This window comes from Corvus brachyrhynchos, unplaced genomic scaffold (assembly GCF_000691975.1).
Source record: "Corvus brachyrhynchos isolate BGI_N302 unplaced genomic scaffold, ASM69197v1 scaffold279, whole genome shotgun sequence".
NCBI classification, from domain to species: domain Eukaryota; kingdom Metazoa; phylum Chordata; class Aves; order Passeriformes; family Corvidae; genus Corvus; species Corvus brachyrhynchos.
The window spans coordinates 3837662-3861268 of NW_008246060.1; the positions used below are offsets into that span (position 1 = coordinate 3837662).

Consider the following 23607-nt stretch of genomic DNA (forward strand, 5'->3'; position numbering starts at 1 on the left):
TCCTACTACCCAAGTATTTATTTCGATCAGAAAATGTAAACATTTTTTTCTTTTATTTTACATTCTTCTGTAATTAATCAGCAGTTCCTACACTTCTCCTTGCTAACGTTCAACTTCTGTTGCAAACGTTTCAATTGCTAGAATGGAAACACTGCCCTCGCCATTGCTAAGCGACTTGGCTACATTTCAGTTGTTGACACATTGAAGGTGGTGACAGAGGAGACCATGACTACAATTGTAAGTACAGCTTAGTTCGGTAGGGAAGGGAAGAATTTTTCCAAAGCCAGAGTGTAACTGTAACTAAACTTTGTGTTCTGAGATTCCAGTCACCTGTTTCCTTTTAGCAGTGTAAAGCTGATATTAAGTAAAGCATGAGCTGTCTATTTTTAAGGTAGCAGGCACTGTGAGAATGTACACAGAAAGAGCACCAACTGAGCAGAAAATGGCCAGTGTAAAGGACTGGTCATAACTGCAGTGTTTCTCCACACAATGTTTATCCACACATCTTGTTGTTTAGGGAACAAGTTTGCAGCTGAAAAGATGTTCCTACAGGCTTGTGTAAACAGAAGCTGCTGCTGTCCTTGGAGAGCATTTCCCAACAGTCTGATGTTTAATGGCTTGAATTTGCCCTAAGAGAACCCATTCCAATATAAAAAAATTCTTGGAATCTACTTAAAAGCACCTCATTGTGTGGTTTCTGGCCCCTTGCATAGGAGGGTGAAAGGCTGTGTTCTGCAAGCAGCCACAGTCAGCGCCTGCAACCCCAAATATCCATTCCCTGACGTGGATGTGAACTCCAGCTTTTTTGTCATGCCTCTCAGGAAGCATTAGCCAGGAGACACTGAAGGGACTAGCACTGGTCAAATATTGCCTGCTGTCAGAAAAATTCACAGAATCCAAAGTATTTCTCAGAAGGATCTTTTGCTCACTAATGTTTTGCCAAATTGCTCTCTGAAGAAAACAGTTTTGTGAGGTGAGACACCTCCTTGCACTACCATAGTAAAAAAAGCCCAAATTGGGTCTGAAGAACATAAATTCAGAATATTGGCTCCAAAATAGCTTTTTCCTTTCAGCAACTATTTTTCTTCTTCTGATTAAGAAGATGAAAATGCACATGTATGTGTTTTTAGACATATCAGGGGTGGAAAACAGTTACTGTGTGTGCTCCATGTTTTGTCATCACCCCTTTGTGTGGTCTGTCTGTGCAAGCAGGTGGTTGCAATATGATGATGAGCTTTTTGGATGACAGGCAGATTTTAGTTCTGTCACTGCATGCACCTTTTCTTCCTGTGACTTTCCTGGCTGTGGTTTCAGTAGTTTACAGAAAATCCACCACACAAAAGACAAATTTCAGAACAATAAAATGTAAAGGAATATGCTGAAAAGTGCTACTGATTTTTTTTTTCCTTACACATTTTCTCCATGTTTTCCCAGGAACAAATTTCTCTTCATAAAGATTCCAAAATGTTCTTCCACACTGAAAAATTTGATAGAGAATATTATACAGGATAGCAAAACTTGAACGACTGCCTAGTACACAACTAGGTAGCTGCAGGAAAAGGACACCTTTATGCTAAAAACTCTCAATATCACGAGGTTGTTCTTGGCTTTTAGAATCAAGAAGATGGGCATGTTTGTGCTGCATAAAGAGACTGACCAATTATCTTCTGTAGATGAAGAGTAGAGAGATGGTGGTTCAGGCTGTGAATTGTGCTGGAGGAAATGTTAGATGCTGAAAGATCTATACAACCCCAAATACCTACTCTCAGGAGAAGGCCAGAAATAATTTCCCTTAAAATCAGAATATGCTGCTTATCAGTGTGTAATTTTGAGACTTTGGAAGTCTAGACATGAAATCTGATTTACAATTGAGGGCCTTAAAAATTCAGTTTGACTGCTGAGACTTACATTTTTGAGGCTTGTGGCTAAACAACTCCCAAAGCTAAATGTAAAGGAATCAGGGATGAACATAGCTAATTTTACTATGATTTATACTCAAACACCAATTTAAAAAAATCCAGTAGTACCTGAAAAAAGTCCTGTGATTTTGCTGGTTTAACAATGTGTTAAGAAGCTTTGCGAATAATTCCCACAAAATGAATTGCATGAGGCTTTTTATAGGTTTTGTAATGTTTGAGCATGCAGGAGCTCTTCTGCTTATATCAAGTGATGGCAGTAGCCCAAGAAAAGTGAAATGCCAAGTGAGTATTCATAAGGCCAGAGAAAAACTGAAATCTTTTAAAGTAAATGAAAATGGAAAGGCTCTTTTGCCCTCCTGAATCTTTTAACGATTTCTTATTTGCCTAAGAAGCATGAGAAGTAATGATGTTTAAAAAAAATACAATATAAAACCCCCATAAAGATGGGAGTGGGTTTTGGTTTGGGTTTTTTTGTTTTGTTTTGTTTTGATTGGTTTTGGTTTTAATTCCACTGCACTCCTTGAATGGTAACTCGCAGAGTCTCTTGTCTGACCCAAACCTTTACCAGTGGTTGTTGTGCTGTACCCCAGCTGGAAAGTAAAACGTGCATGTGTATGTCATTCATGGGGTGCAGGTATTCTAGGAACAGATTTCAGGCATTCAGAACCCTTTTTTTTCCACTTTGATTTTTTTTTTATAGTGGTCTTTGAGTCTGAATCAATACAAACATTGAGATGAAAGTCATCCAACCACTTCTGAGTGTCTTTCATGCACAAATCCCTTCAGGGATGTCATTTAGCCTGCATGTGGTTACAATTGTTCTCATTTGTGGGAAAAACACACAATTCATGCTGAGGCACCTCTGAAAAAAATTCACATAGGTTCAGCCTGCTCCCAAATTGCAGAAGTCTTCTGATGTCAAAGGAGAAGAAGTTCCCTCAGAAAGTTTGGTTTTATTAGAGATGACATATTCCTTGCTCAACATTTAGATGACTACTTAACTTAGAGTTCTTATTAAACCCCCTAAAATGAAGTTCATTTCAGTATATTTGATTCTTCTTTTGATATCATCATTTAAGCTTTCAGCTCATGCTTTTTCTGCTGTGACAGTATGAACAGTTTAAAAACCAAATACAGCATTGCCTACTTCTGTAGGCTTTAAAATGTATAGTTCAATGTATCTTTAAAATAGAAAGTGAATAAGAAGCTAAAAAATTAAGTCTTGCTTTTCTAACTGCAGATAAAAATCTTACCTTGCATTTAATTTTGAAAATAACTAGAATTTTAAGAAAAATGATGCCTGCACTCTGAAATTACTTTTTTCTATTACAGACTGTTACAGAAAAGCACAAAATGAATGTACCCGAAACCATGAATGAAGTTCTTGATATGTCTGATGATGAAGGTATTAAAATTTTTAAAAAATTTTTCACTCTTTGTGGTTGCAACAAATGTCTGTTTAAAAAACCCAAAGCTAACACACATTATGAGTTGGATGTAGTCATTACACATTTGTTATTGTTTACATTGATTTTGTTGACATATCGATCATCTGTGCTTTTTTTTAATTATTTTGTTTATTTAAATCATGCAGTTCGTAAAGCCAATGCCCCTGAAATACTCAGTGATGCTGAATATTTGTCAGATGTTGAAGAAGGTATTTGTGCGTTTTTGTATTGCACTGATATTTAACTTAAGCCTCTTCCTTTTATTTCATCTGTCTGAAAATTAATCCTTTCAGATAATTTTCTTATTATCCCACTAACAATAACTTCTGCTTTACAATTAAGAACGCTTTCAAAAATTCTTTGGGCTATTGCTGATAATCCTCTAACTTTTTTCTGAATTTCTTACGATTTTTTCAATCAAATTACCTTCACTTTCCTGGAATAATCATTTTGCTGCCGCTTCTGTAAAGTGAATAACTGATTGAGTAAGTGAATAATTTATTGTTTTAACTGAAAAATGAAATACGAAAGAGACAAAAGGGTAAAATAGCAAAACACTTTGGAAGAAATGGCTGATAGTGGAAGTAAATGGCAGAAAGGATGAAGTTCTTGGTTTTTTTAAAAACAAGTGACTATGTTGAATTTTCTTGGTTTTCTTTAGTCAGTCTCTCTTTCTTCATCCCTATTGATGTATTTACTTTTAATTTTCATAGCAGTCAAGCAGCAAGGTGTAAAAGATATTTCAGTTCTTTGTGTGCAGCTCTTGTTTAATTCATGCATTGAGGCTTTTGGTTTGTTTCCCATCTGTCATTGTGTTCCCAGCGCTGCAGTTCCAAATGGATCGTGTTCTTACCATACATGTGTGGTTTCCAAATAGCTCTCCTAGGCCATTGTACTGCTCAAAATACTGCATTGTTTCAGCTGACAGGAACACTGATGCATAATAGTGTGAGTTAATAGGGCAGGAACTTGTTGTGTCCCACTGCACAGTGAGGGACAGACGAGGAACACCCCTGTGGGGGCCTGGGTGCTGGAACTAAAGATGTAAATGGAGTCTTCTAATGTATGGGATCATTTGTAAGGCCAGATCTGTGGAGGGTTTTTCAAGTCCCTAACTCTCAGTTTAACAAAAACCAAACCATCAATTAGGAATGCAGGTAATACAATTGATTCCTGGCATATTGCAGACTGCATTCCGCAGTTGTTGTTGCCAGGGGAGCTGAGAGACTCGTTTATACATAAACAGTCCTGCTCTGCATCCTTGTGTCTGAACTGGAGAGAGGGATTTGATGGATGGACAGCTCTGTGGATAAGGAATTGGCTGGATGGGGCACTCCAAGAGTTGTGTTCAAAGGCTCAATGTCCAATAGAGACCAGTGATTTGTGCCGTTCCTCAGGGATGGGGATTGGAACTGGTGCCATTTCACATCTCTTTTGGCAGTGTGCACAGTGGGATCAGTGCACCCTCAGCAGGTTTGCTGATGACACCCAGCTGTGTGGTGTGGTTGACATGGTGGAGGGAAGGGATGCCACCCAGAGGGACCAGGACAGGCTGGAGAGGTGGGACCGTGTGAAACTCATGATGTTCAGCAAGGCCAGGTTCAACATCCTGCATCTAGATCAGGGCAGTCCCGAGCACAAATACAGGCTGGGTGGAGAATGGATTGGGAGCAGCCCTGAGGAGAGAAGGACTTGTGTGTATTGGTGAAGGAGGAGCTCAGCGTGACCTGGCAATGTGGTCTCACAGCCCAGAAATAGCCAACCATGTCGTGGTCTGCGTCCAAAGCACCATGGCAGCTCTCACGAGACCCCACCTGGAGTGCTGCATCCAGCTCTGGGTTCCCAGTGTGAGAAGGACATGGAGCTGTTGGAGCAAGTCCAGAAGAGGCCACAAAGATGATCAGAGAGCTGGAGCACCTCTACTGTGAAGACAGGCTGAGGGAATTGGGGTTGTTCATCCTGGAGAAGGTTCCAGGGAGTCCTTAGAGCACCTTCCAGTACCTAAGTGGGACCTATAAGAAAGCTTGAGAGTCTTTTTACAAGGGCATGTAATGACAGGACAAGGAGAATGGATTTAAGCTGCAAGAGGGTAGGTTTAGATTCAATATTAGGAAGAAATTCTTCACTATGAGGGGTGGTGAGACACTGGAACAGGTTTCCCAGTGAAGCTGTGGATGCTCCATCCCTGAAAGTGTTCAAGGCCAGGCTGGATGTGGCTTTGAGCAACCTGGTCTAGTGGAATGTGTCCCTGCCCATGGCAGCAGAGTTGGAACAAGATGATCTTTAAGGTCCCTTCCAACCCAGGTCATTCTGTGATACTGTGATGACAGGGTCTTTTTCAAACCCAGCACTGAAAGGGAGCTCACAAATCAGATAACAGGCATTTTATTAATCTGTGCTGAGCATTCCAGTGTGCAGGGCTTGTGATGAATTACAGGCTACATAACCACTGGCCTGTTTCTCTTTCCTGACTTGCATATCTGTAAGGACAGCTCAGTGAAGCCCATCCCAACTCCTCAGTGTTAGTGGGGTATTTATATACAATGCATCCACTTACACCAGTCGAAACAAATATGTTCAAGATGGTAAGGCACTCTGACAAATCTCAGAGCCAGGGAGATGATTTCCAAGTGGGAGAAAGGCACAAATTTAGCAAACAAATCCAAGCTTTCCCTCGCTTGGCTGGCATTCATGTCATCAGCCAGAACTCTTCAGTGAGACAGACTTGTTGAACGGCTTCTCAATGAGCCACAACGCTCAAGGTTTCTCTCACAAGAGAAATTGAAGACTTGGAAAGTAGAGGCTCAGAGCTCGGAGACAAATGTCAGGAAACCATTTCCTTGTGTTTTGTGTCTTGCTGTGCCCACTAAATAAGTATTTACATGGGAATTGTGTAATTTCTCTTCCCTGCTGAGGACAGTTTGGTTTGGAGTCAAACTGGTTGAGAGGAGAGGTTTTTTATTCTTTTTCCTAGACTACTCTGGCAAATCTGCCCATATGAGGTTAAGTGCTGGGAAACTGCTACACCACAAAAAAAGAAACGGTGTTTTTTTGAAAGACACGAACGGGATTTTGTGGGGAAAAGAAATGAAGGCTCACCTTCATGCGTAGCAGGGAGTTGTACAAGAATATAGAGCAATTCTGAGGCAGAGAGTTGTACAAGAATATAGAGCAATTCTGAGGCAACCAAACATGTGCTGTGCTTTTATTTTTAAAGAGATTCAAATCTTATAAATGTGAAACCTGAGTCTGGGAGAACGTAGTCTTTCCTCTCGCTATCTCCAGCTATGAACTCGCTCCCCGTGCAGCTGGGAGTCCCAGCCCTGTGCCCATGGCCATGGGGCTGGTGGGGAGCCAGGGCTTAGCCATGGTAAAGCACAACTCCAGTTGTCTGCAGGAGGCCTGGAAGGAATCCCCTCCTCTGCAGCTCATGCTTATCCTCTCAGCATCCTCTGCAGGATCTTTAATCTGGTGCAGGGAGCTGGAGCCCTGCTGTGACTGCCACAACCCTGCCATGAGCTCTGTCACAACAGCCCTCCCTGAAGCTGCTGCTGCTGTCCCAGAGGTGAAGGGACAGCAAGCAATGGGATCTGATATAAAGAGGAGAGAGACTGTGAGCAGTGAAGGGCAAAAAGAATCCAATCCATAAACCCGATTAGGTGTGGAGAGTTTAGACAGTTATTGTAAAAAAACAGTTATTCACGAGCTTTTAATTTTTTTTTTTATTTGGCCTTCAGTAGTAAACAAACTTTTGGGTGTAAACCAGGACACTGTTTTAAACCCATTTAATGGAGATTCCTGCCTCAACAGGAATAAGTATCATGCTAATCAATCCCTGGAAGATTAGACAGGTGTCCTAACAGAACATGAATGCACGCTGCCTGATCCCTGAGTAGGTGCTAAGATACAGCAGTTTAAGTGCTTTTAAGACAGGTCAGGACATCACCATGCATGAAAATCTGGTATTGGTCATTTTGGGAGGGGTTGATTTATTAGATTTTTAAACTCAGTTTTTAGAGTTTCTTTGGCTCCATAGAATTTCACAGGTTCATAAAAGTTTCAGTGGTTTGGTGTTGGCTTTTCTCCATACTTCTGTGAGACCAAAACCTTGGCTACAACTTAAAGCATCCTCCTTTTCCCTGTGGCTCTACCTCTTCTGCCATCAAGGCTGCTCTGGACAGGCTGGGAGGAAGGAGTGGCAAAATCCTCAGGTATCTTTAGCAAAGCCAAATGACAAATGCTCATCTGGATCCCAGCCTGTGATTAAATTTTGTCTGGGACTTTACCCAAGCCACATGATGCCTTCTCTCCTGCTGCCAAAGAGCCTGTATTTCTCACTGGCCTCTAAAAAGAATACCTGCCCTGTGCTCCTGCAATTTCCAGCTGTAGGAGACGTTCTGGGGGACCAGAAAAACGGGGAAAACTTGGGATGAGAAAGGTGATAAGAGGTAAGAAAAAGCTTCTTGGGGAGAAAAGAGTAAAAACAGTAGAACTTTCTATCCTAGAAAATAAAATCAACAAAACTGCACGAGGGATAAGCTAGAATGTATAAAATAATGGGTGGAAAGTGAGCAGCAATGTCTGCTGCCTCTCCAGAAGTTTAAAAATAGGGGGCATCAGTGAAACCAGCAAGAAGCAGATCCAGCTTAAAAGGGCCGTTCCTCCTGCACCAGGTAGTTGACTTTTATGACTCCTTGCACAGGCCCTCGGTGCGGGGAGCGTAAAAAATTTATACAAGTTCAAAGTGTAACTGGAAGAATTTAAAAAGGAAAAAAAACCCAGACCTGTTTGTGACTATACAAACCTCTTTCAGGTTAGAAAATATGTGCTCAAATCAGTGCCAGCCTAGAAAAATCTCCTGGAGGACTTCTGTAGGTCCATGTTCCCATAGTGTCCTGGGAAGTGTGGCTGCTGTCAGAGACAGAGTGCACTAGAACTGATGGGCCCTTGCTTTGACCTACTGCCGCTGTTTTTCCCTGGACTTTGAGCAGTTTCCTCCACTTGTGATAGCTGTGTTTACCCGCTGTTAGCAGGGATATCACCTTTCTTCGACATGGAGCGTATTATGAAGGGAAGGATGGCAAAGGCAGCAAAGCAGTGTAGTATCTTTTGGTGATTTTTCATCGGTGCCTCATTTTTGGGCATTTCTCTATTGATTGTGTTCAGAGATGAGTCTTATCTTCACTCTTCCTCTCTGCAGGAATTCCGTGTGCTGTGAGCAAACACTGCTCACTGTTACCTGAAGCGCAGAGGATTAGGCTGCAGCACCTAATTAAACAGAGTGGGATTGCTGAAACGTGCACCACCCATTTTGCTCCAGCCTCCCACGATCACAAAACAATGTCTGGAATTCTTTGAAATTACCACTCCTAGATGCAGTTTTTCCTTTGATGAGAGCATTTCATCAGAGTAATCCTGCCCTGGCTGGATTAGCTGCAGAGCAGGATAACATCTAATGTGTGTTACAGCTCGACGGAAATTATTTTTTTATCATTCTCCTTGCCTTTGACAAACGATGCTCTTAAAGAAAATGCCTCCTCTGCTCCTTACAGTGGCGTAGCGCTTGTCTTCAGGTATTGTAAGGGCAGAACTTTCCAAATTTAGTGTCCCAGTTCGTCGTTGCTGAAAGTTGCCCGGATCTCTCGCCCTCCCCATGCCGCTTCCTCGCCTCCCAGGCTTCGGTCCGGTTTTGTCCCGGGACACCAGCCCCCCACAGGAGGGGCCCCGCGCTCCCTGCGCAGCCCCGGCATCGAGTTACAGAAAAACTACACCCTCGCAGCACCCCTATTTACATACAAATAACTGGAGTGCCTGCATTTATGTCGCCATTCAAGAGGCTTGCCAAGGGAGGCTGTAATCCAATCAGCAGAAGCTTTAAAGGGATGTCTGCAGAGTGATTGAAAGGGGATTTTTATTTTTTTTTTAACTTACTATTTTTCGTTTTGTTTTATATTTGCCAAGAACTTTAATCTGACTTGAGAGGACAAAGATGCACATGTCCTAAAGTACATACGAAGAGATCAAGATGTTTAGAAGATCTCAGTTGTTGTGTGGAAAGCGAATATGACCCACAGGGATTAGTTTGCTTGTGCTGGTTTGGAGATTAAGTCTAAATCACTGCTTAAGGACTAATAGGACTAATAGGAATTCTTGGAAACACCAGGGAAAAAAAATCTTATAGACCAGGCTGGTGAAAATGGCTTTCCAAAACAGTAAGACTTTTTAAAGTTTCACTTGATGTATGATGTTTCTGTTTCGGGTTTTTGAATGCTTTCTGGTGTATTGTGGACATTTTAGGTTTTTAACTGCTGCTTAAAGTACTGGTTGTTGCTGGGCTGGAGGAGAAAGTTGGTCTGTTTGTTTGCCGTTCGCAAAGCAGTAGCTGAACGGGTATTTTTAGACTTGATTGTTGGTTTAAAACCAGAGTTCGCCTGTGGTTTCCTGAGTTTAGTGAATGGAAACTAGTCTAAACTCCTTGAATGAAAGCGGGAAGCGTGAGGCTGGGCTTGGGAGTCACTTACCTTCGGGAACGCGCTGTTGTTAAACTTCTCTGTTGTGCAGTTTAAACTTAACACACCTAAAACGCGTTCACAACAAAGGAGGAGAGTGAATGTCGGCAAGCCATGAGTTTACAGGGAGCGCTCTCTGCTCTGCGCGGGTGCGGGAACGGGGCGGGGGGGGTGGGAATCCAAAAGCCGCAAAAGGCATATTTTGGACTTGCTCTGTCAATGCAGGAATGTAGGTTTGCATGATGTAATGGCATGCAAATGCTCCCCGCCGGGCAGCTGCTCCGTTAACCCTTTGTGGCGCCTGCCCGCCTCTCCCAGCATCTAACTTTCCTTCCTCTTGGGGTTTTTTTGATAAATAGCTACGGCTGTCCTTGTGTGCGGATGGCCGGTCCACGTGTCCCGGCGGTGCCCGGGGTCCCGCCCCGCTCCGGGGATCGGCGGCCCCGGCTTTGTCCGCGCCGCGGGGATGGGGCTGCACCGCCCTCGGTCCCGGCTGCCGCGGGGAGGGAGAACAGGCTTCGGGAAGCACTTACCTTCGGAAATCAACCTGGAGTGCGGAGCAGTTCTTTAAAAAAAAAACCAAAACAAAACATCCCGTCTTACATTCAGACTTCCAAAAGGTAGTGAGAAATACCCAAGGTGGAAGGCGGGCCTCTTCCTTCCCTCAGCCTCCATTCAAGCTCGTTGCACTTCTCAGGACTGGTGGGCAAACAGGCTGTCTCTCACAGCCAGGGGTTGGTTTGGTTGTGTTGATTGGTTTGTTGTTTTGGTTGGTTGTTTTTTTTTTCCGCGCACGGAATGATTCAACTTTGTCAGCTCGGGCTTTTTTCCATAGGGAAAGCAAAAGTGAGTGCAATGATGCAAAGTACAGAAGAACTCTTTAGCTTGCTGAAAGGATTGGGCAAAAGTCATCCCTTGTATAACTTTATTGGGTTTACGTCAAGGTGGAGTTTTGCTTCTTTCGTTTGCCCCCCAATAAAGTTACTTTCTCAGGCACATTCAGAGGGTGGATAATTAACATAGAACGTAGAAAGAGCCTTAGGGAAAGTGGGGGTGACTGGATTGATTCCTTTTTGGCGAGCAGGGCAGGGCGTTATGACTTACTAAGCACACAAACATCTGCCATACGTGTAGCTCTGATTCCAGCCTGGCTTTTGTACTGGCAGGTGAGGATGCAATGACAGGCGATACAGACAAATACCTCGGACCCCAGGACCTGAAAGAGCTGGGAGATGATTCTCTGCCTGCTGAAGGATACATGGGCTTCAGCCTGGGAGCCCGCTCGGCCAGGTATTGTATTTGCTGTTTCTCGTGTTCGTGTGTCACCACGGGTACAAGGTTTTACAAACCAAGCGCACTCTTCCACACAGCACTGGAGGCTGTTCTGAAGTGAAGTAGGGGGGGTGTACTTCCTCTGAAGCATATGTTCATTGCAGTTTTATTTCATATTCTTATTCATGTTGGCTTCTTATGGCAATGATACAGAAAACTTAACTATTCACTTTTTCTGGTCTCTGTTCATGCTCTGAACATCTCCAAGGTGCCTCTTTGCTAGCGGTCTGCAGCTGGTCTAGAAACTGATCTAGGCAGCCAGCAAAGCCAGGTTTCTTTTGACTACTGCTGGTCAGACTGATACTCACAGTAGAGGGTTCCTTAATGGGTATGTTTTGCTGAAGAATGTAAATGCCAGAAAAACTGAATTACAATCATTTTGCTATTTGGTGCTTTTATTTCTTTAAAGGTGATAGTGAGTAATCCAACTGAGAAAGGCAACATTAAAAAAAAATGCTCCTCCCCGCCCCAAGAAAGAAAGAAAAAAAAAAAAAGTCAGGTTGTCCCTAAATTTGTTGCAGGATTTAATTTGACAGGGAACAGATTACATGCTACAAAAAACAGTCCAAAGTTTCTGTGAACCTGATAAAACGTTGTAAAATTATTATGTTGTCTGACTAATGTTAATTTCAATGCAGGTACTTCTAGATCAACATTTTAGATTTCATTTTTGAATGTTGCTAAAGCTTGCAGTGTGTGTTGCTCAAAACAGTTAAATCTGTGTGAGCAGAGATTACTTCCATAGTTGTGGATTTGCAGTGTAGTTACTGACAGTTGAATTGTACGAAGCTAATAATTAAACCTCATAAGCTGGAGCCCTGAGGGCTTTTTCCTATGCTGTAGTTTAAAGATCTGTTTTAAAAAGTGAGTTCATTGTCTAACAGCAAATAGCAACTCCCATAAGGTAAAGCCTAGATGTCTACCCTTCAGTCTTGTTTGTTATGGCTGCATTAGAAATGCAAGCATGCAGTGGAAATTTGCTCTTTAGTAGTCCCCAGCCCTGTTGTGCTTGATTTACAATTTTTAGGGAAGTTAGTAAGTATTTATGAGATAATACATTCATGAGAAATGCCAAAATGCTTTTAAATAGTCCATTAGCCATAAAGTCAGCAAATTAGATCTGAAGGGAGAACCTCATGTCATTGTAAACTGAATTAACAGAGCTGACATGCTGCTTTCAAATCTGGTGTGAGCGGGGTGATCACACAGCGCCATCGCTGTGGTCAGTGCTGGAGCAGGGCAGAGATGGTGCCGAGGGAGCGTGCTCTGTGTGCAGAGCCCAGCACTGATTTACCTGACGCCTTCCACTCCTTGCAGCTCCCTTCTTGCTCAGAGTGCTCCCTGTGCAGGTGGGAGAGCAGAATTCCTCAATCACAATCTGTTAGGGAGATCTGAGGGCTCAACCCCATGTTATCTTTTCTTTGAGAGAAGTCTAATATTCCCATGCTTCTGGTTTTAGCAGTGCCATTACTATTTGTTGCTGCGTAGCTCATTTTTTGCATTGCCCATGTTATGCTCAGAGGAGACAAATACAGTGTTTTTTTCTGTGAAGTATTTTATTTAGCAAAAAAAGTATTCTGTGGATGTATCTTACTGCTGATTCTGAGTGTAACATTAAGAAATGGACACATTAAATGTATAAGCCATCCAGCCATAACATCTTGCTTTTCCTGTCTGATTCTTTGCTTTCTATTTCTCCTGTTTCTTTTCCACTGTAAATTGCTTTAGTCCAAAAGTCAGGTAAGAAGGCATGGCATCGTGTTACATCTCTCTCATCTTTCTGCTGCTGCCATTGCTCATCTTCATTTTATTCAGCATTGGAAAGTGACATGCTTTTATTTTGGGGAGCAGGGGGTGGGTTCAGCCCTAGAGAATATCCCTCTGTTATAACAAATATAACTTAAATTCTTTATGCCCTTTATCATGTAAAAGTCTGCTTAACATATGCCTACAGTGTGTAATTAAAATCCCAGTTCTGCTTCCAGCACAAGAAGGAACGTGTGCTAAGGGATTAGAGAAATTCAATTAGCAACTACTAAATGCATGAAACACGTTGTAGAGTTTTGAGTGTGAAAAGTGTTGCTAGTTCAAAAGTGTAATATGTTGGTGGATGTTGCTTTGTATTAATTCACCTTTTTTACTACTTTATTTTTTGTCACGTAGCAAGCATGTCTAGGCCTGCAGCATGTTTTTAGCACATACCATAATGTACCTTCCAGGGTTAAATGTAAAACACTCCTACGTTGGTTTAATTGCAACACGTTAAGAGTGATCATAGTTATTTCTAAATAGTTTAACGTGCACAAAATAATTCCCAGAACATCAGCATCTCTACTTAGTCGTCAATAAAAATTTATTTCTCCTTTCGTTTCAAACTTACTATCCTTTCCTTTCTAACTATAGGGATAACTATGGTGTTTGTAACAATGTCAGAAGTGGTTCACCCACAAAGAGAATGACATGACATAAAACTTGCTCTTAGTTAAACCTGCTTCAGCAACCTGAGCTGTGTGGGCAGGCACTGTGACCTACCCACAACTCCTCTGGGACCTGCCCTCGTGGGTCGCCTTCAGGATTAGGGCATGGAGATGTTTATCAAAGTTCATCTAAATACTTGAATACACTTTTCTGGATTTATTCTAAAACCACAACATCGCTGCCAAAGCAGTAAGCATTTGTTGAGATTTTGCTTATGCATATTGTAGGGAAGGGAATATTTAACTATAGCCAAATACTTTTTATTCCATTTTCCTCCTTGTATTTATTTCACAGATTATGTATATTTTGCCATCTTATGCTATCCCTGGAAGTTGCATGTATTAATTTTATTATTTTTATTTTCTGTTCATCTCATTGTCACCTGCACTTTCTATGATAAATGGTAAATACAACAGCCTCCGCTCCTTCAGTTCGGATAGGTCCTACACGCTGAACAGGAGTTCCTATGCCCGAGACAGCATGATGATCGAAGAGCTGCTGGTCCCAGCAAAGGATCAGGTATGTGCTGGGGCTCTGCCACCAGGTAGCTGTGCTTCGTTTTTGCAGGGGATTGCAGTGTGGAGCCCTCCCTCAGCTGTGCTGCCAGAGACTATGGCTGCTCTCTTAGCTGGTGAAAAGGGGCAAGAACGGAGCTGTGAGCAAGAGATGGTGGGGTTACCACTTTGTGGGTTTGACCCTGCAAGGGACAGGTGGTGGGGTCCCAAACCAAAAGAGCCTTTAAAGGACCAATAACATTTCTGAGTGTGGGGTTGGTTATTGGCTGAGGTCAATGGGTGCTCCTGCAGGCCTCGTGTATCTTTAGAGTGCTTTGATAAGCTGGGAGCAACGAGTTTTACGCTAAGCAACCTTTGGACTGCATGGACTGGGAATTACTTTGGCCTGTTCTGTCCACATGGAGGGGACTCCAACTGCTGTCCTTGTTTTTCCACTCTTGGGAAGAATTTGGCCTTGTAAAGATTAAGCTATTATAGACTCTTCAGTTTATGTATCTTCCAAACACTTGTGCAATGACTAATACAACAAAAGCAGCATCTTTTGACCTGATTATAGCGTGGGAAAGTCTTTCCAAAAGCTGGGGATAATGGAGTACTGTATGCTTTGTTTCTGAGTTCCTCATATTTTCCTTGGTAGACTTGCTTCAGATTTCCAAATCTAACTGAATTGCTCAAGAGTTTCTTGATACACAGAAGTCAAAGATCTGCTAGGAAACTGAATAAAAATTCACATAAAAACCCTCACTTGGAAAGGACTGTGGAGTGGAACTGTTGTTTATATCCTGGAAGAGCATAAGGTGGATTGGAATGAAACAGAGGTTTTCTGCTGCTGTTTTCACAGACCTTTCCTGCACTGGGGGTTATTGATCTCAGAGGATATTTTCATGGGGAAAAGGGTCCACAGAGCAGGACTTGTACATTTTAAACCTTGATTGTATTAGTCTGTAAATTCTGGTGTGGTATAAGCTTTTTTTTACTACAGCTTTTACACACAGTTCTGGTAGCGTTATGAGAATGGCAGAAATTGGATTCTGCCTTTAGCAACAGAATGTTTATTATTAGATTGTTACTTTTAAGCTAAATGCTGTAAACCTCCAATAACCATAATTTGCAGCAGCCATCTAAGGGGGAGTTTCCAAAGCTTGAATAGCAGTGATTTTGTGGTTTTGTTTGGTTTGAAGTCATAAAACAAAATCTGCAGCTACTGGCACTGGGCGCAAGAAATTCTGTGTCAGGGCTGAGAACCTAAAGCTGCTTTGATGCCTCCTAATACTAACACTTCCTTAAGAGTTTTTGATATGATGGAAACTTCAGAGGAGAGGAGGACTCCTTAATGTGAGAATATATTGCATTGTTGTATGATTCTGGCTACTTTTGTGATTCCCATTAAAGTAGATGGCACGGATTTAGCAGCTAGGGTGCATCTTGTCACATAACAAGACTTAAAACCAGCTCTATGCTTAACAAATCTCAAAGAATGTGGTAGTGGGAAAAAATGTCAGTCCTGTCTTGAGAGGTTAGTAAAGCTGTGATTCTGTGCAAAACAAATGTGAAAGTAACAAACTATCTTCATGAGAAGTGGAGACCAGCTAAAACTCTCTGCCATGGCTTCTGCAAACCTCCATGTCCTGAGAAAAATATATCCATCCTTGGAATTGCTGTGGTTTTCTGCCCAGCCCTAGCTTTTGGCTGAAGCAGGAGAAGTGCATTTGGGAGATGGGGAATATCCCTGCCCCTCTTTCTCGTTCCTCTGTACGTTAATGGGCTCCTAGATAATCTCTGCTGTGGCAGTAGAAAGCAGGGGAAAAAAGCAGTAACTTGTGTTCCACCGATAGAATTCACAGGAACAAAGATCGCTGTGGGTTGAAACCAGTATTCTAAAAGTCCATCTGGGAACTGAGAGGAGTTAAGGCTATTTTGGGAATCACAGTACTTTGAAACAGAGCGTTCCATTGCCTGTCTGTATATGCCATTTCCTCTCCTTTTGTACAGTGCAGACCTGTCTGGAGTTCATGGCAACAGCAAAGTCAGTTATTGGGAATTAATTTTATCACAAACATCAGTATATAGAAGAGTAAGGAGCATTTGCCAACCTCTTGGTCAGGTTAAGATAGAAGATCCCATGGCCACCTCTCCCCAGGATCCCTGGTAAACTTGGGAGTCTGGAAGTAGTCAAATAAGGATGATTTGAAACCATTCTTTACTGAACCTCACTGCCAGCATAACACATGGAATGTTAGAGTTTCTAATAATTCCTTAGAAGTCCCAGTATTCTCCATTGTTTGCCTTTGGTGGTTTATTGCTGACCCTGTTCACAGGGAATTCTGAATCCAGGCCACACTGTACCTCATAACCTGGCTGGAGCAAAGTTAAAATTTCTGTGTCCTGGCGTGTTACCTTGGATGCAGCAACTCGGACTAAGTCCAAATGACTTCTCCATGGAATAACTTACATCAACCTCTGAATTTAATCAGCCAAAGGGAGGATGACTTGGGCTGTCCATTAAATAGCAGCTTGCTGAATCACTTCAGTCTGGATAAATTCATCTGGGAGGAAGCATAAATTCTTCTGTTTGCTGAACTCTGATATTACACAGCCTGGATATTCAGTTACGCAACTAGCAGGATCCTTGCCAGCAGAACCGTCAGTATTTTTATACACTCATTTGCATCTCAGCCTGCCACACCCTTTAGCAATGCATTTTTAATCTCCCTCAGTCCAGGGAGGGAACACTGGGACCTGACCAAACACAGAATGGATCCTGTGATTTGATGTTACTGACAGTGTACTATCTTCTGGACTGCTTATATTGCAACTTACATAGGAAGATTTTTTTTTTTTTTTTTTGCCTGCATGGAAAATCCAGCACCTCAACAGCCTGGAAAAATGAGATCCACAGATGTGTGCTGTGTGTAAGAGGAGTGTGTCCAGCTATCAGCTTTTCCTACTCTGCTTCTGCGCCAAAATCATTGGCTGCGGGCTTTGGGCTTTTGCTAGCTCTAAATAAGTCCAAAAGATCTGTTTGAGTGCACTTGGTCAGAGAGGAATGCTCTAAAACAAAACAGTCACCTGGTGTACAGACCATGTCTCAGGACAAGGAACTGGACTGAGGAACCCCACCTACATGTGTAGGCAAACCTACAGCACATCTGTGAGCGCAGTGGCACCTCTGTCTAGCACAGGTTATTTTGGAGTGATGGTATTTCCTTGGAATTTATATGGTCCTATGTTTAGTTTTCTATATCCCACTGCTAAGGGAGCATAAGCATTTTTCCTCTGTTACAGGAAACCTGACCCCACATTTCTTTGTTGATGTGTGTCCTGGTGCATGCCTGGGCCTCGGTGCAGTGACGCTGTTACGGCTTAGCCGGCCTTTCAAGGACAAACGCCAAATTGTGTTGTTCCTTTTGGCCCCTTTCTTATGTTCCTTTGCTTTGGCCTATTTTTGATGATAAAGTTTACCGCTGAGCAAAGTAATAGATTTATTTTTGTTTATCTAAATTTTTACAGTGCCCAAAACAACCTGCCTGAATCTTACACTGTTTGGTATCAAAAGTAATAACGTGCTCAGTATGAGCTCTTATAAATCACTTGGAATAGCAGAAATCCACAGTGATGGCTTTCCTGCCTAAACCACAGGCTCTCCAGCAAATGTTGGAGAATCTCTAGTATCTTACTGGAAAGAGTAACAAAACTGTCTTCATTAAACTCAATTGCAATACATTTTTCAAATGGTGCTACTTAAGTCCACTTCGGTGGCTTAATTGTCATTCTTTTAACAGCATTCATTTTCTCTTTTATGTCTGGTGGTGTATTTTGCTGTTTAACGCAATCAAGTTTGCCCTTCATTGTTGTTGTCTGTGCTTGAACCATCAGGCCTCAAGCACATCTGTTACAGCGCACAGTTTAACAAAAGGTCCTTAGTAGAAGTGTTGAGGTAGGGCAAGGAGGAGGCATCGAGCCAGGAGGTTGGACGGGTGGCAGAGCAAAGCTGCACTCTGCAGGGATTTCTGTCGATGGGCAGTAAATTACAGTGTCAGTAGTTTTTGGAAGGCAACCTGGAATCCTCATTTCTAATAAAAGAAATGCCTAAGGAGTGCAGTTTTTTGGAAACCCCAGAGTGATGGGAGTGTTGCACGTTCTGGCCAGCAACACAGCAACTATCTGCCTGCTTATCTTGTGGAGGCTACTCAAGAGAAGTATTTTTGTGTGTTTATGACTGAATTTGCCAGATCTACTTCTAATGCTGATATTTCTATTCAAAATAATTAATCTGCACTACTAGTCTGTGTCAGCATGGAAGAAAACCCCAGTGGAAGTAATAAGATTTCCCCCTGTAGAAGCGTGTGCTTGGCTCTGCTCTGACTTGAACCCACTGAATTTGATTTGAAAACAGCCCATGAGGTTTTAGTCCAAACAGGCTGCTCTCTCTAGCTGCATTTGCCTCTAAGCAGCAAACAACCTACTTACAGGAAACACTGACATCTTTAACACCATCTTGGGTGAATATTGTGTGTGTGTGTTGCTTCTTGACTTAGTTTTGTTGATGTAACTTACGATGGTGCTTCTTAAATTGTGGAGAAGGTTTCACATCCACCCTGGAAATAGGGGAAAACAATATTTGAAGTTTAGTTGGTTTAATTTCCTAAGACAGGAGAAACAAAGGAAAAAGAGTGTTTTGCAGGAATAGCTTTGCTGCCCAGTAAGAGGATTTATAGCGCCAGGGAGGTTGTGGGGCACAGGATGCATGAATGTCCATGTGCGTGGGCAGCAGGAGAAACAAATCACACCTCAGTGCCTGTCCGAGGGGAGTTAATTATAGCCTCACAGGGTTAAAGCTATTTCTGTCCAGATGAGTAGGGACAGTGGCACTCCACAAAACAGTGCCCATGTTGGTTGTGTATAAAGACAAACCAACCCCCTCCTGCCTTCACAGCCTCCGTGAAACTCCCAGGGAAGTTATTCACAGGTTCTGCTTGAATAAGGATCTATCCAATGGCATCGTCTGAGGGGGAGTGTTACACTGCCTGGCTATATGGTGTATGACTGTACTACAAATGGTAATTTTCTTTTCCAGTCTTTTTAACCTGGCACATAAAAGTAAGTAAAGACTGGGGACAGACATACTTGAAACGGAAGGAAGTGCCAGAAGTGGGCAAAAGGAATGTTTGAAGAAACAAGAGTTTGTGTGTGTATTTCATGCTTCTGTTACAGGATTTTCAGTAATTTAACTCTGAAGATATCAGCACTGTTAAATGGAAAGGACCAGGTCTAAATTTAATATAATTATATTAACAAGCTTATATTTAAGACAAGTGTTTCTAATGTTAATTTTAAATTTCAGTTTATCTGTTTTGTTTTGTTTTGAAGCACCTGACGTTTCAAAGGGAGTTTGATTCTGATTCTCTCAGGCACTACAGCTGGGCTGCAGACACCTTGGACAATGTTAACCTTGTTTCGAGTCCCATCCATTCTGGGTAGGTCACTTAACAGTTTTCCTTTATCTTTAGATGTGGAACTGTATTGTTAGCTGCAGAATACAGCCTGCTGTAATGGCTGATAACATGTCTGTTCCTGCTTCACTTGAAGCCAGTGGCAAAATTCACACTGACTTCAAGGAGGGTGCTTAATAACAGGAGTCAGTCTAAATTCTTGCATATCAAACCGAAAACTTGCTTCTGCTCTTAATTTTCTGAATGCCAAAACACTGTAATCCCACAGGCTTCTCTTTAAGAGCCCTGTTTTGCTTTTTCTGTTGCTTATGCTTTGCTTTAAGTGTCATGAGATGATTTCATTTGCATTGTATTAAATTATTTGGAATATGAAATCAGAGATAGAATGTTATGCTTTCTGTTCTTTCGTAGAGGAAAAAATGGGGGGCTTTAATTTGATCTCTTATTTTATTTATACCTTCAAGCTCCTGCCTAGTCTCCAATATCTGTAGTTTGATTTTAGTGGTGCTATTTGTTTACTTATGAGTCATCTCTGTAATTTAGGTGCTTCTTGACAGTGCCACATAGACTTGATTTAAATGCAGTAGTAGTGATGTCTGAATGCATATTGTAAAAATTTGCAAATGAATGCGTAAGTAATCTTTGCATATTATTAGATTGTCTAGTGTAAATATTTGTTGCTTAGTTTTCGAGATCAGGACATAAAATCTCATATCCGTTTTAATTTACTTCCCCATTTTGTGACTAACTGCCTTCTTATCATAAAAATGAGCGCGGCACATACCAAACAAAATATTTCTTTTCCAATACAGCAAGCCCTACAAATCTAAAGCTACAGTCCCACAATACACATAAGCACCTGCTGTACAGATCTATATAACAGTGGATTTCTAGGTCCCAAGCTGATAAAACACTGCACATGGTCAGTGCTGGCATTAAAATGTCAAGAACTGCAGTATGTAAAGACTATTGGTTGTCATGGAGTGGTGCATTGGCACAGGACCTCAGAGAGCTGGTAGCCCATCCCCTTGCTTTACTGTAGGATAAAATGTTGTCAAGGAATTCCTGAAATACATTTAATGTCCTAATAATCATTAAAAAGAAGAGATTCCATAGGCCCCCAGCTTCAGGAGTCCACTATCTTTTGTTACAGTATTTCTTCCCCTGATAGTCAGCTTGACATTTCGTTGCTGTAGACTAAGCCTGTTTCTTGTCATATCTATAGTGGTCATGGGGAGTAATGTCTTCCTGGTCTCTTAACAGCTGTTTTCTATGTCAGAAGGCACATAATCCTGTCTTTTAGACTAAAATGCCCCGGACCCTCCTAGGTGGTGCTTTCTGCATTTCAGCACATTCCTGCTGCTCTGGCCCAGCTCTCCCCTCTTCAATGAGAGCTGTTTATAAGCCAGGATTGCCACCTCTTTGGTCTGACACAGTCCCATAACGAGAGTTATCCTCTTGGTAGTTTCAGTTTCTGTTGGTGGATGTTTGTGATCTGCTACAATTTCTTGGCTCTCTTCTGAAATCCTGAAGTTTGGTTATTTTTTACACTGGAGTTGTGCTTAAGTGTTTGGTGTCTCCCCTCAGTTTGCATTTGTCTCTATGGTATTTCAGTTTGTTGGTTCCTGCCCCTTTTTCCGTTTTTTAGCAAGAGAGCTTTTAATTCTGATCCTGTTTTCCAAAGACTTTTCATACCTTTTTTTCTGTGTTGAAATCATGAAGACATCGGCCTAGTATCTGTGCCAGGACAAGTTCCCTTTCCCTTTTAAGCTTCCCTTTCAGGAAAGCTCTGATGGTATCTCTTTTGAGGTAGCTTCTCAGGTGATCCTGCACTTACCTTATCTGTACTGTACCTCCATTGCTTGCTGAGATACCAAGGCAGTACTGCCACACATCAAAGAAGGAATTAAAATTCATTTGACATGAATTGCTCTTGCCACTTATATTTTTGGTTTGTTTTTATTTTGAGGACTGGTGGTAGGCAAGGTGAAGTATCTTGATTAACTACCTTGATCCTTTAGGTGCTTGTAGAATAGTGATTAAATAATTTATTCCTGAATATTTCCTGGTAGTCTGGGTTAGAGTGACTGGTCTGAAATTTTCTGGTTTCTTTTCATCCTGATAGAAGATAGGCCTGATGTTTTCATCCTGCCAGTCCTCTGGGACAGCACTTGCCTGCCCTTAGGTCTTCAGCATGCTCACCAGTGGTTCCAGCCCTCTAAACATATATTCTGTGGACATGGGAGCTTTCACACAAGATCTGCTCCCTTGGTACATGAGCCCTCTCTAATGCAGAGGTGGTCTAAGGTTTGCCCAGAGGGGAGCAAACTGTGGGGCTGCATGGCAGGGAGAAGACAGATATGCTCCAAACAGGTGTAGCTCTCCAAATGGGCATAAATCAAAATACTCCAAACATGTAGGGCTTTTCTGACCCATTACATTCTTTGTTTGACATAGAAAGTGCATCAGAAACGATGCTCTGAGGACTCAGTTCATGTGTTAGGAAAAAAACCCCAAACCTTACTCATTGTTTATTTACTTTTCAGTTGTGGCCCCGTATTATAATATGATCCTGTTTGATTTTCTCAGTTATATTCACCTAGAGGCAATCAACAGATGTTCTGCTCTAATCTTCCAGTACCTCTGATATAGAGGATCATGACCTTTTACATCTCTTCTGCCAGTCTTTTCCTGAAAAGCAAATCCTGTTCTGCTTGTTTGGAATGCTTCATCCCTGTCTTTGTCCCCAATTCTCTCTGTGGCTGGGGGCAGGGGCTGTCAGTCCTCATGGTGTGGTGGCCCTGTGGCCAGGCTCTGACTCTGCTGCTCTTTGCCATTTTCACCCTCACAGGGCTCCCCAGTGTGCTGTGCCAGGAGCTCCACTGCTGCCTCAGGTCACTCTTTTCCCCATTTCCCACTGTCAGAAGAGAGCATCAATACTTGTTCTCATTTCTTAACCCAGGCAGAAGGGGAATTCTGGGAGCAGGATGTGGAGATCCAGCAATGTATCAGTGAAAGGAGAAGAAAGAATAAATTGTTGGCAGTGATTTCAACTCTTCTGGTTTTTCCTTTTTTTAAGCCAAGATAATGTTTTATGTTTTTCTTCTTGAGTTCAGATGAGCTGTTTTGCCAGCATATATTTTGAACAGGGTCCATTGTAAGCAGTACATTGAAATGCATCATGAATCTTGAGGCCTCAGGAAGGGTAGAGACCCTCACCAAAATGACCTTCAGCTGTCAGATGTGAGCTTACTCCTGCAGCTTTCCCAGAGTAAAATGTGGGTGTGCTCTCTTTGTGTTGCCTTTTTTAACTCCTTCATTTCCTTAGCTGAAAGACAGAAATGAGTGTGCCACACTGCCTTCCAATATTGAGAAACGCAGAAATACTGGATCCAGTCTTGTAAGGTGGAATAAATCAGATTTCTTGTTGTTGACTATATTTTAAATTGTATTTACTCTAGTTTACTCCCACCACAACTCATTTTTGACAGCAGTGCAATGAGTGGTGTGGACTGGTACTCCTTTCAAGCATCCTGCCATACATATGTTTATACATTATGCTTTGGAAAATAAACTGCTTTAGAAAAGTGCAAGACTGGTTTTCCATGGCACAGAGGAGCATGTTTTGGGAATTCAATGAAGAACTTGTGTTGCAATAAATTCTCTGCTGACTAGGTAAACTGCAAATGCTTTTCTCCATGGGCTTCTACATTTTCCAGAGGAATTATGGAGTTGTGCTGACTAATTAAATGAGCACTCCCTTTCAAATTTTTTTCCTTGTGCAGCATATTTTATATGGCATATGTCATGATATGTGAAGCAAAAACCAGATAATTTCTAAAGCTGGCCTTCAAACATGTTGCTTTTGTTATTTTTCTGATTGTTACTTTTTCTTTGCACTTATTATTGATATTTTTCTGTTGCTTGCCTCTAATTATCTTACATTAATTTTC

General features: G+C 41.9%; 1 protein-coding gene across 32 annotated transcripts in view; it reads left to right on the top strand.

Annotated features, from left to right (window-relative positions):
• The window catches only part of ANK3 (ankyrin 3, node of Ranvier (ankyrin G)), a 258366-nt gene that overhangs the window by 175072 nt on the left and 59687 nt on the right, over window positions 1-23607 (top strand). For 21 of the 32 annotated variants that reach the window (XM_017746270.1, XM_017746277.1, XM_017746265.1 and 18 more), the window contains 7 exons: window positions 142-237; window positions 3252-3324; window positions 3514-3576; window positions 11043-11166; window positions 12937-12948; window positions 14103-14205; window positions 19572-19678. In XM_017746270.1, coding sequence (XP_017601759.1) covers window positions 142-237; window positions 3252-3324; window positions 3514-3576; window positions 11043-11166; window positions 12937-12948; window positions 14103-14205; window positions 19572-19678 — 578 coding nt within the window. Of the gene's footprint in view, window positions 1-141; window positions 238-3251; window positions 3325-3513; window positions 3577-9151; window positions 9580-10346; window positions 10497-11042; window positions 11167-12936; window positions 12949-14102; window positions 14206-19571; window positions 19679-23607 lie in introns of those variants that run through there. The other 11 variants (XM_017746266.1, XM_017746295.1, XM_017746298.1 and 8 more) reach the window with 8 other exon arrangements.